The sequence below is a fragment of the Ciona intestinalis genome, chromosome 4 (assembly GCF_000224145.3).
Source record: "Ciona intestinalis chromosome 4, KH, whole genome shotgun sequence".
NCBI lineage: Eukaryota > Metazoa > Chordata > Ascidiacea > Phlebobranchia > Cionidae > Ciona > Ciona intestinalis.
The window spans coordinates 1,350,123-1,363,145 of record NC_020169.2 but is presented as its reverse complement, the minus strand read 5'-3'; the positions used below and the strand labels follow the sequence as shown (position 1 = coordinate 1,363,145).

At 38.4% G+C, this 13,023-nt stretch overlaps 2 protein-coding genes across 3 annotated transcripts in view; one reads left to right on the top strand and one right to left on the bottom strand.

Moving 5' to 3' along the window:
• LOC100176588 (testisin-like) overlaps positions 1-844 on the top strand; it is a 4,050-nt gene extending 3,206 nt beyond the window's left edge. For both annotated transcript variants that reach the window (XM_026834266.1, XM_018811685.2), the window contains 2 exons: positions 227-292; positions 472-844. In XM_026834266.1, the coding sequence (XP_026690067.1) occupies positions 227-292; positions 472-653 (248 nt within the window). In that variant the 3' untranslated portion in view covers positions 654-844. The remainder of the gene's footprint in view (positions 1-226; positions 293-471) is intronic.
• Positions 845-1,704: 860 nt separating this feature from the next.
• On the bottom strand, positions 1,705-8,061 carry LOC100180469 (retinal dehydrogenase 2). The gene is made up of 11 exons (XM_026834251.1): positions 7,832-8,061; positions 5,884-5,988; positions 5,567-5,707; positions 4,828-5,016; positions 4,424-4,663; positions 4,104-4,206; positions 3,729-3,913; positions 3,377-3,541; positions 2,757-2,914; positions 2,565-2,639; positions 1,705-2,059 (listed from the first exon to the last, which is right to left on the bottom strand). Exons 1-11 carry the CDS (start codon positions 7,955-7,957, stop codon positions 1,930-1,932), a joined length of 1,617 nt encoding a protein of 538 aa, XP_026690052.1. The 5' UTR covers positions 7,958-8,061; the 3' UTR covers positions 1,705-1,929.
• Positions 8,062-13,023: the final 4,962 nt, after the last annotated feature.

Sequence of the window (13,023 nt, the reverse complement as noted above, 5' to 3'; positions counted from 1 at the left end):
AATATATTGGCATTCTTACAGTTATACAAATATGAAATATGCTGTCTTACTGAAAAAAATAGAGAACCACTAATTACTAACGTTAATCAAATAATTTCTGCTTTAAACCTAACCGACTATACCTATATAGATGAAAACAGCGTCGAGCCGTCAAATGTGTTAAAAGAAGTTGACTTGCCCATAGTTGATATCGACGTATGTCGTAGATCCTATACCAACACCGCATATTCTGTTGATAGAAACAATATGATGTGCGCTGGGTATATTCAAGGCGGAAAGGACTTGTGTTACGGTGAGATATACATACTTGCGAGTATTTTAAATAGGCCACACACTGAAGCACGCCAGAGACCTAGAATTGAGTCCCAAAGTTTGGCCGAAATTTCGGACTATTTGTTCGTTATAAGATTTAAAATTGTTTATTAACTATTAGTACTGAGATTCTAATTAATATATCTGTATTTGTTAAAGGTGATATGGGAGGCCCATTAATGTGTCAACGTGAGAACAGTTGTGATTTTTACATATCTGGTATCACCCAGTTCGGAAGGGGTTGCGGGCGTCCAGGGAATTACGGAGCATATACCAACGTCGCATTTTATGAAGACTGGATTCGCACGAGTTTGGGAGAAGACGCAAGCGAACTATGTTAAATTTTATACAAGCACTTTTTAAAGATCATATTTTTATATGTAAAATATTTTGTATAATTTTCTATATACATATTTTATAGAAATGTAAATTCATATTCATGCATTTTATATTACCTTTAGCGACTTTAGCTATATGTTATATTCAAATGTTCAAATTTTATATTATAAATTTTAATAAATTTGCTGTTAATGCGCAATGACTTTTGATGAGAATGACAGAATGAGAGTCAGAAACAGCCTTTTTTCAAAATGAATTCTCTATCTATACACAGATAACATGGCCTGACTAAGTGGTAACTCATCAATTAAACACAACAATTATACGAGCATCCATTTGCAAACGGAAATGTGCTTCGAGTTCAAACCATGTCGCTTGGTCCACAGCAAATGATGAATGTTTATAGGCGGCAACTAAATGTACTAGAAGCTATTTAGTGTTAAATGGTGACAAAAACCTTTTGCGACATAAAAAATGTATCCACTTTTATACCTTTTAGATAGTTTTAAATTACTATATAGTACTGTGGCGTAAGGTGGAATAAAGTTAGTACCTAAATCAGTTATTGCATAGTTGTGTTTAAACAACTATCAACGCTATTTTAGGTTACGGAGCTAGAGGTATACAATTCTGAATATAAAAGAGAATGAAAACATTCCATCTTACCCTACCCTACTATAAGAATGCATAACGAATAGAAAAACATGCCATTTTAGACTGCTTTTTAGAGGTTAACCTGTACTCGTAAACTTTTGCCTCAAATGAAAACTGAACTCCCAGCAAATACAGTATACAGCTATGGAAACATTAGATACAAAACAAAAACAGTACGACAATATACCTGTAAATGATACTGAAAGCTTCATGATCTAACACAAACCTAAACTAATGCGAAATACAGCTCTATTTTAAAGACTGTTTCCTCACAACAGTTAAACACGAAGCTGTAAGTACAAGCACTGCTGCAAACCAGTTAACTTATCCGTGGTATCTAAAAGTTACACTGCAGTCAATTAGAGCGGTTGTTGCCTCGAGTAATTACAAAGCGGGAGGTAACTTTTTTGGTTTTATTTACAGCATAAATAGTATGCCACGGAAGATAGGAGCGCAATACCAATGCGAGAACGATTGTGAAATAACAAAATACGAACAATATGAAAAGCAACTGTTTGTACACGATGTAAGCTTGCTCTTTCAACGATAGCTTACCAAGTTCAGATATAATCAACGCAAGAAGCAGTCAAGCAGAAGTCGTGTTATTAAAATATAAAAAGCAATTTAGTTAGGCGAAACTTTCGGTGTACTGTATTGAACGGTAGATCCAGTGCCAATAGAAATATTCTGAATTTGCGGCAGTTTTAAAGTGACTGTCTTGACATCGGAAAATTCTCGAAGGCTTTCTTCGCCCCTGTAATAAAAGCAACAAGAATAAGCGATATTGCTAGAAAAGTGGTAAGTTACTTAGTACAGTATCTACAATGATATACAGTACATTGTTATATATAGTAGGGTGGGGAAAAAGCCCCATTTTTATTTTATCTTCTTGGCTATTTATATGGTAGGGTGGGAGAATATGGGACATCTTTAGCACATAATATCCAAATATCCATAATCGTATTTTAAACAATGAACAGCGATTTGTGGTAGTCGTGAGGATACGGTTTTATAATTCTTTGAATGTTCTTTGTTTACCGCCAAATGAGCTAGAAAATAGAATGAAAAAGTGTCCAATCTTCCCCCTACCTACTATACTAAAAAACATTCAAAGAATTCTAAAAGTGTATCCTCACGACTTCCATAAACCGTTGTTAATTGTTTAAAACACGATCATAATATTTTGATGTGCTGTGCTAATGATGTCCCATCTTCCCCCACAGTACTATATTTGTAGAGAAAATTTTAATTTCACTTACATTTCCTTTCCTTTTCCGGACATTTTCAGGCCACCAAAAGGACTTTGTACAGCAAAAGCGTTGTAGCAGTTCACCCTGAGATCGAAAAAAACATTTACTTAAAACCAGAACTGCATTATAAACAAAAGGCTTAACTTCAGTAATTTATCTAGGTCAAAATTTTGATCAAGTAAAACGTTCTAGAAGACTTACCAAACAGTTCCTGATTCAAGCGCCTTTGCCATTTCCAAAGCTACTGATACATCTTTGGTAAAAATGCCAGCAGCTAAACCATACTCAGTGTTGTTAGCTCTTTGTATAACTTCTTCAACTGTTTTGAACTTAAAAATACACTGGACTGGTCCGAAAATCTGGAAAATAAATATTTAACATTAGTATGTTCTGGTATATTATTTGTAGGCTTACGGGAAAGTGTTAACTGAAGAACCATCCACGTATACGGCTTGGTCAATCGGTAAATCTTATACTTGCGTGGCCGGTAAACGACATTCGTTATAACACGAGTACGTGTTTTGTTTCATACACCTCGCACCAGCTTAGGAGTTACCACGTATGTAACTTTGTGGGCAGTTGATTGTTTTGTTTTTTTGATGTATTTTTTGATGTACAATTTAGACAACCCAAGTGTCTTGCCCAAGGATACACGCCCATGGTGGTAGCGGCGACCAGACTTAAACCTCTGGGTTAGAGACAGGCGAGCCCATACGTTGTATTTTTTATATTAGAAAATATTTTTGTTGATGTAAATTTCGAACCTAAATAATGCAATTCAATAGTAAGCTTCCATGTAAAACCGAATGACCAATGCTCACCTCTTCTTTAGCGATCCGCATCGTATCAGTAACGTTAGAAAACACAGTTGGTTGCATGTAATAACCAGTGCTCCCATGTCTGCTTCCACCACATTCTAACTTTGCACCTTCTTCAATGCCTGACTTTACATATCCAAGTATCGAATCCAAATGTTTTTGGCTGATCTAAAGTAAAGTTAATTTTAAAATATACTGATAAATGAACTTTCACAGAGACCATATTTTCACTTTAACTTTTTACAGGCAATATTTTAGATTGTAAAGTAAAGGCTAACGGGGCATTTTATGTGCCATGTCCGTGCTCTTTGTGTCAGAAAGTTCTCAATTATAAAGTCAGTGTAAGTAAGTTCACCTGTGGTCCTTGTTCAGAGTGAAGCTGAAATGGATCAGCTACAATTCTCCTGGCTGCCCTAGCAACGCTCTTAGCAACAAATTCGTCATAAATATCTTCTTGTACGAAAGTCCTTGCACCAGCTGTACATAATTGGCCTTGGTTCATGAACACGGCTTGGTGGGCGTTTTCAACAGCATAGTCAACTAAAAGAAACTCCATGATTATAGGAGCAATGTAACGGTGATAAACAGTGACTCTTATATTGACTCATACTTCAAAAAACAGACTTCAGATAGTCGGAAACCAGACACGTATAAATCAAACTGAAAGATGAAGGTTGCATCATTTAATTCTTTATAATTGACCAATTTTAAAGGTTAAGTCGACACTTACGATCCGCATCAGCAAACACGATGTTTGGGCAGTTTCCTGACAACTCCAATGTAAGTCGTTTCAAGTTCGTTTTCGCCGAACTTTCCTCGATTTTGCGACCGACCTGAAAATGTTTAAATTAAACTCTTGTTCTTTTTACCATAACTCAATAGTTTTCACGCTTTAATCTTAAACTGAATTATAGCACTGTGCTGTAAGTATATTTTTAAAATAATTCTGTAAATACTCTTTGTTTACTGCGAAATGGGACGAGGAAAAAGAGTTAAAACATGTTTAATTTTACCCCATTCCACCATACTTTGTATAAAAACTCAACTTACAGCAATAGAACCGGTGAAAGAGATTTTGTTGATGCCGGAATGACTTGCCATTGCTGCTCCTGCCTCAGGACCACCTGGTACAACATTGAATACACCTTCAGGAAAACCGGCTTCTTTTGCCAGTGATGCAATGTATAAAGCGGATAGCGGAGTCTGTTCGTTTGGCTTGATAACTACAGTGTTACCACAGCAGAGAGCTGGCCCTATCTTCATGCACAGAGAAATCAGGGGCACATTCCACTGCGAAAAGCGAAGGGTGATTAATACGTTTGTAAATCAAGTTAAAAACGCCACTAGCGGTTTTACTACTAGTATGACATTAAATTTTTTCAGAACACACACACACGGCTTTTTGTAAAATGTTAAATAACCGAAACCGCGACAATAATGCATGAATTTCTTACCGGTAAAATAAGTCCACAGACACCAACGGGTTGCACCAAAGTGTAACTAAGGTAATCTCCATCCACGGGAAGTGTCTTGCCATGCATTTTATCGGTCCAACCAGCATAGTAACGCAATATCTTAGAAACACCAGTGTCCATGAAAAACGAGTGTGTGTAAGGCTTGCCACAGTCTAAAGATTCCAAACACTGTAAAATAAATGATGTTTACAAAATTGCACTTGTACAAGTATTAAGGTTGGGAAAGGGCGGGACACCTTTTCATTCGATTTTCTTACCATTAAGTAGTAAACAAAGAACATTCAACGAATTATAAAGCAGTAACCTCACTACTTCATATACCGTTGTTAATTGTTTAAAACACGATCAGGATATTTGTATATTATGTGCTCAAGGTGTTTTATCTTGCCCACAGTCTTATATGTTTCTTTTTTTACAAATTATAGAGTTTATACCTTTGGTGGTAATGAAAACGGCAGAAATATTTTGCAAATTGTTCAACTGCAATCAATTTTGCAAGAAAACCCGTCATGCTTCAGGGTATGTTTCGGTTTAAAAACGTGGAAGTGTTATCGATATACAAGGTAGACATGTTTGTTTTAATCTTTTTACGATCAATGTGACGAAACCGAATACTAACGTTCGCTTTATATTTAAATTTAGGCCAATTTAGCGGAACGTGAGAGTTGCATCAGATACAAGGAAATTGGAATCAGATGACACTTAGCATGAAACTTACCGCCAGATAGCATTTATTAGCGTCGATTAAATCAGCTAGCTTGTTGATGAGCACTCCTCTATCTGAAGCATCCATTCGCCTCCATTTTGAGCTAGGTTGGAACGCTTTGCTCGCTGCTGCCACCGCGCGGTCGACGTCAGCCTTTCAGAAAAATATTTACATAATTAATTACATTTGAAAAACTGGCTGCGGTATTTGACTAAAATTGAACTGAAGACCGCTGTATATATAGATAGTAAAATGGTAAATGGTTTATCCAACCTAACAAGATCAAACCGCAATAGTTAAAATAGTGAAGTCAGAGGTAATTGGATTACCTGCTTCCCGTACGCAACTTTGGTGATGACCTTCTCTGTTGCCGGATTAACGTCATCGATTTCTTCACCGTCACACGCATCAACCCATTCATTGGAGATAAATATCTAGAAATAACAAGTTTGTTCCGGTTAGCGTTGCTGCCACATATTGTACTGTTATGTAAGTGGTCAAATTTAAGGTCCGGTTGACAAAGATAATGACATTGTTAAAGTGCGTAGTTTAACGCTACGAGTGTGTAATGAGGTGCCATTACGTTTGCGAGTTAGGTAAATTTAGAAACCCATTTTTTTAAGTATTATAATCATAATGCCTAAACGACATACGTTATGTGCAAGTTCAAAATTGAGTTTAATAAAAAGCACGGCCGTGGGCTTGCAATGGGAATATGATACCACCTATTATAGTGACCTTATCGTGAAGGTATGTCAATATAGCCTGCCTGCTCGACCGCGGCGGCGGAACAAGCTCACAAAGTCGGCTGATAACTATGGATAAAAGTATAAGTTGCGCTATCGGGCGCCCATAATGTTCTGCTTCATGTAAACGAGATGGTTCAGATTGGCAGATGAAAAAGAACAAGGGAATTTATGCGCATCTTGCTATAATGCGCTATAAGGGAAGACAAATGTTCCTTTATGTTCGGAGCAAATTGGCATTTTTACACATATTGCACGTAACCAGTACACAAATAACCAATTGGCTTTTACTTGGCAAAGAGTAAATAATATACAATTAATGTTAAGGTTAACGTTTGGTGCCACCAATTTACCAATTAAAGAGCATCGTTTATTTGTTATCATATATATACATAAATACTGTTTTGGCGATAACCCGCTTCTTATAATGGTCGTATTCGCTTTTAAGATTCTATGATATAATATACAGATAACGTCGAAGCCGTCGATTAAACTGTCATGTTATAATCCAGCCCTTGGTATTGAACAACACGCTTCGAGGCATTTGTCTAATTAAGGCGACGTGTGGTAGCTGAGCAGCGATGCCACGGAGATCAAGAATGGCTGGGAGCGTTGAATATTATAAGATAATCAGCAGCGGTACTTCGAATCACGGAAAATTGCATAACATATTACGAAGTTACGTTGTCGAAAAACCTCAGAGATCGAATCGATGCACGGCATACGACCGCAGCTATTACTGTTAAAGCAACCGCTGCTCGGAGCTGGGTGTCTTAATAATAAACGCATCACGGGTAAAAGGGGGCGGGGCGGAGGTGAATTTATTACAATGTTTGTTATTGATTATTTTTGTTGGCATCTTAACAAGTTGTACTTGTCACGAACGTATTATTTGCTTGCATTATAAGCAAAGATTGTTACGGGTAAACAAAAAGATATGTTTCCAACTACCTTGGAGGATAAAATTCGGATAAAACTGTAAACTGTGTCACATTTTTGGCAGCTTGCAAACTTTAAGCGTAATTTGGCGATTTCAGTATATACTGATATAGTAATATGGGGAAAGATGGGACACTTTTAGCACATAGTATCCAAATATCCCGATCGCGTTTTAAACCGTTAACAATGGTCTATGGGAGCCGTGAGGATACGGTTTTATAATTCTTTAAATTTTCTGTGTTTACTTCCAAATGGAACGAGAAAATCGAATAAAAAGGTGTCTCATCTTTCCCCATCCTACTATATATAGGGTTAACACGGGGCAAAGGTACTGTGAAGGAATTCTTACAGCTCGTCTTAGCGTTTTATGAGTTAATGGGTAATCCATGTGGCCCAATTCAGTATAGATTGTAAACTGGCAAGACTAATAATCAGTAATCACCCATTCATTGTGCAAATATAGACAAGTTATACAACAACGGACGACGCGCATATACGACCTTTTAACTAGACATAAAATACACAACTTAGGCTACATTAAAAAGAATCAAATTATGACAGGAATATCAAACTAAAAGCAAAAATATGTTACCTTGTTGTATTTGATATCCAGTCCAGGGTTGGGGGGTGGAATGGGCCATGGGATGCAGGACACTGGGTCCTTGTTCACCTCGGGGATTTGAGAGGCTGCTGGTACTGCTGATACGACTGAAGACATTTTTTGCACGAAGTTTGTAGTTTAAGTTTTAAACAGAATGTCACTTAGTTAAACACACTTTTGTCTTGTGTTCTGTGATGCGAAATATTAGTTCAAACCTGGTTGCCCCTATATATGAGCAAACACGACACACGACTGCGTTTTTCTGTTCGATCAACCAGGAAAGTTTTTTACCCGATTGCCGCTATCAAACTAAAGAATGCGACTCCCGCAAAACTTGCGTGCATATAGAAACCGAATCGTTAAAAACTTATCAGCGTTCAGCATTAACTTCCCGGATGCCTCCCCGGTTATGCCACTGTATTATAACATTTCTGTTCTTGGTACTCAAACCGCAATCACATATTATCCTACTATAGATAACAAAATAGAAAAATCCACCCCATGTCACAATAGAACATTGCATGACAAAGATATTGAGACATCTAAATCAACAAAACTACTTTGCTGGTCAACATCTTTATGTACTTCACTCTACCTTTAGCTGTTGCTACCTCAGTGAGGTAGATTGAAATATTTGAGGCTTACAGAAAAATCGCGGTCTTTTATACAAAGGCCAGCGCGGGGTTTCGAGGACCGTGGGCGGATTTTAACACCCCGATGCCTTTTTCTAAAATTTGTCTCCGGCGCTACGGCAAATGTTATTTTATCACTGTTGACCTACCCGGCACTGTATCGTGTCGAGCGAACAATTTATCCGAAGTTTGAGTGCATAAACATAAGCGATCGCAGCCTTGGACGTGTGTTTCGGGACTTTACAACTTTCAGTAAAACGTGAACGAAAATTTAGCAAATGCGCATAAGGATCACGATGACGACAAAATCTAAACTAAGTTTCGCACGTATTTTAACCAGAACAGGTCGGCAGCGATGCGGCAATACCGAATCTGTTCACGAGGAACCTGCCTTTTAACAAGGCATGGCGGGCAAAGATAAGCAACGACTTGTGTAGCCTACTTTAACGACCCGTAATCCGGTTGATGCCCAAACATACTTCGGCGGCGGGGTAATTAACGTAACACTCGTCTGTTCACGAATGACTGACAGCTAATTATGGTTATTGAAACCACTGACACCGCTGCGACTTCGCAGACATACATCGTGTTTATCCATGGCGTGCTTAAAACCAACCCGCATAGAGAGTTCCTATGCGCCTGGAACTACATGATTCATCCATATAGCGGGCAAGGGACATCGTAGCGCGGGAAACGAATTCACTATCAGTGTCACGAAGGGAAGTCGCCGGTTACTTCGAACTATATTCGGTAAGCAAAACACCGAAATTCACATTCGCGGTGAATTCCGCGCCCTTGGTAATACATCAGTTTGCCACCGTACGACAAACCGTTAACGGAAGCCATAACCGAACGTATGTTCCGAAGACAAGCTTAAATCGGCAGCTGTCGATTAATCCGTGGATTAAACTCGGAAGTTGGAATGGCGTTGTGGAAGAAGAATGACAGATCTCGGAAATTACATGTCGACACGCCAACAACTTTGATGCATTACAAATGTTCAATGGATTCTGCAGACGTCGTATACTTGAATTCTTTGCGCGCATTGCAATATTTCTACCATGGAATTCGTGAATATAATTAAGCCTGAAATTAAGCTCGAGTAAATAATGTATTAGGCTTGAACTTGTGAGCGAGGAATCACAGCGTGTTAACGTTTATTGGCGGAACTTTAATCTTCTTAAGCGTTTCCTCCAGTTGGGCTCCGCGTGACGTAGTCATAACTTGTCAACAAATGACGACTAACGTGCGAAATAGCCACGGGTTGCTAGACATTCAATCGCAGCATGGGAAATTCGCGAAAAAACATTAATTTAATCTGTGTGCGCAACAAGGCAGCAAGCAAATAATCCCGGCAAGTATGCATTTACGGTTTACATGCGACACAAAGATTTGTAATTTAGTGAAAGATTTTGGGTCTGCCTTGTAGCTTTATTACAGATTATTTACAAACTAAAAACTGCGATTTTGGAATAGTAACTCAAAAATTTGTGCAAATTAACTTTTTTGAGTAATTTTTTAGTCTCTGTAAAATCGTATCAATACATAGGTCACATAGTAAAAGAGTAGACGATATAACAATTTTAGGGCCGTATAAAACTTTCAATGCGAAGGCTTTAAAAACAAGTCAAAGTGCATGACATTCACGATTAAAACGTGATCTGGCCTACACTTGGAATGGTGGTGTACTAATTTCACTTCGTTTGTATGAATGATTTGACAAATACAAGTGTGCACAACGAGTTTACATAGGGTATATTTAAACCATTAGGGTCGTGGCTTATGCGAAATGGGGTCATGCGGCAACAGTACTAACATTAGGTTATCACGCTATATCTAACCGCTATAAGTTTCAAAATATTGCTGCAAGAAATAGGGGCTTGATTGAACCGCAATCTAAGCAAACAGTGTTGACAGTTCTGAAACGTTTTAACCAATCGTTCATAATAACGCGACTTCCAGGCAAGAACTTCAATCGTAAAAACATTTACAGCTTTTGCGGCTTTTGAAATTTTATTGCAATTTCTTCTGGCGCCTATGATATATATTAAAGTGTCGGGTTTGTTGGACGGGAATTTAACTACAACAAGATACATTGCCGATTGATCCACAAAAAAAAACGAGGAAAAATCACTGACGCGGTTGCGGATTCACCAAAATCTTCAACTGCTGGCAACATCTGGTGTTGTCGATTTGACATTGTCACTCAGCTCATTAAATTTATTTTTAAGTCTACTTCCTCTCTAAACTAACACTCCACAGGCGTAATTAGCTTAATGCTAACCGATTGTGCCACTTCAAGAACTTGCGGGGTTCTACTCGGCAACCTTGCACTATTATACTTGCTCCATTTGCCACGACAGGGGCATTGTGGCCCTTTATAACGACGCGATACGAAGTAAAATATACCGCATCCAAAAATAAAATTCGTCCGAGCTAAGTTTTTCCACTAAGAGTCTATTGTGTCCAACGCTATATATGGGCATATAGAAAACCATGCGGCCCTAAGCGTGATAATGTACGGCAGAGAAACTACGTGTAAGTATACGTTTCGACTACTAAAGGGATTTTGTATTTATATGGGAAAAACGCATTTACGGTTAAGTTTCTCAAATGCACGTGCACCGGCAAAGATAAAAGAACTGATTCGTGCTATTTGGCATAACTTTAGAGTATACGGAGTACACTTTCTATTATTCGAATTGTTATGCGTTGCTGCACGCCTTAATATTAACGTGCAATCGTGCGTATCATCAAACTTAGCTTATTTACCGTGTGCTCAGACAGGTGCGCCCAGCTATGGTGCTGATATATATTACTTGGTAGTGGAAAATTCGGAGAATTCGGTATGGAGAATTCTATATACACTTTACGAATTCAGTTCGAGAAATAGCAGCAATGCTGTGGACAATTTCAAAACGTTGTGTGTTTATACGTCGTAAGCAACGAAAATAAATTACAGTGCATTAGATGGTAATATAAAATTGACCGGCCGACCCTGCGATTATATTAAAGTTGTTTTTTGAATATAAGAATGATGTATAGCACTTAGCGTTTTTAAATATAGCCAACATGCGTAAATGTGCGAAAACATGACACACTTGGTAAATATGTAACACCTTAATATTCATACACAGCCTCAGTTTAGAACGTTGGACCAGGGGCAAAAGTTGTCGCATCGCATGCTCACAGCATGTTTCTGCTCGATTTTAGAAAGGCAGATTGCGTTCGGAACCAAAATGTTATTTTCGGTACCAAAAATCTACATCGTTTTCACGCCGAATCCAGATAACAGATTTGTTTAACACTTACCATGTTTCTTTGATTACAATTCCGTCGGAAACATTTATACAAATGTTAGAGAAAAGAAGCACGCGGTGACAATTTGAGATCTGGTTGTAGATAGCTGCAGATCGTACGAGCAAAGCGTGTTTATTTACCGTGGCTTGCTCGACATGTACGAACATCGATTGGGATGAGAAAGTCGGTTTAGTGTTGTAGTTTTGACCAGTTAAACACGCATTGTGATAACTTTGGGCAAAATTATGCGCAAGTTCTCCCTACAGAAAAGATTTGAGTAATTCCTTGCCTTGCACACGCAGCAGAAGCAATCCATCTCAATTTATGTAAGATAGGACTACTATAGTTGCGCTGTGGACACAGATAATCAAACATTTCGTATCCTGCTGCTGCTGCGGGGTGTATATACAGCACGAAGTGAAATATCCGAGCAAGTGTCAATACACATAGTTACGTAAGCGCGTTCGGCGCTGTTTAATATGAATCGAGTCAGACTGGCGAGAACCAGTTCCGTCACCATCCATTGTTCGCTGCTGTGAAACTGGGGTGTCGCCTCAAGGAAGACGAATCACTTTCACATCAAAAACTTGCTATCGGTAAGCGCGGAACAGAAATACCCGGAAACTAGTTCACGGAAACTTGGAAGAATTCTCTCACGCCGATGTTTTCCTTGGTCGGGCGCCAATGGTTGAAAAGCGGCGAACATTTCGCACATTCACAGCCTCGGTAGTAGCAGAGGACCAATTCATCATTATTAAACGCCACGCCGAACAAAAACATGGATTCAAATGGGAAAGCTGTAACTACGTGTTGTGACAGTTTGTGATGTAAGGTTGCGGGGTTTGCCCGTCGCCTTTACCGCATAGAATGGCCTTTTGTTCGTGTTTTTAACTGTTTGAATAACCTTTTGTCAGTAAGCTATTAAATTTCAAATCGTCAATCATGCAAATGTATTTTCAAAACTGCCAATACAAAAAGAACACATAAATGATACTTGTACATTGTAATATGAGCAATTTTGGTATTTCAATTTCACAAATTTCACGGCATCTTATGGCGAATCGAAAAAAAAAAACATTAAACAAACGAGAAGACCCATTGTCAACTCGCTGCCGTCTCCCCCGTCTTAACTGTTTTGTGCATATGTACGGTATAGGCAATGACTTTACGGTGATTTAGTTTGATCCTCAACAAGCTTTTCTGTTTCTATCCGCGTGAACAAAGTTACGCGTTTATTGAGACATTTTATAG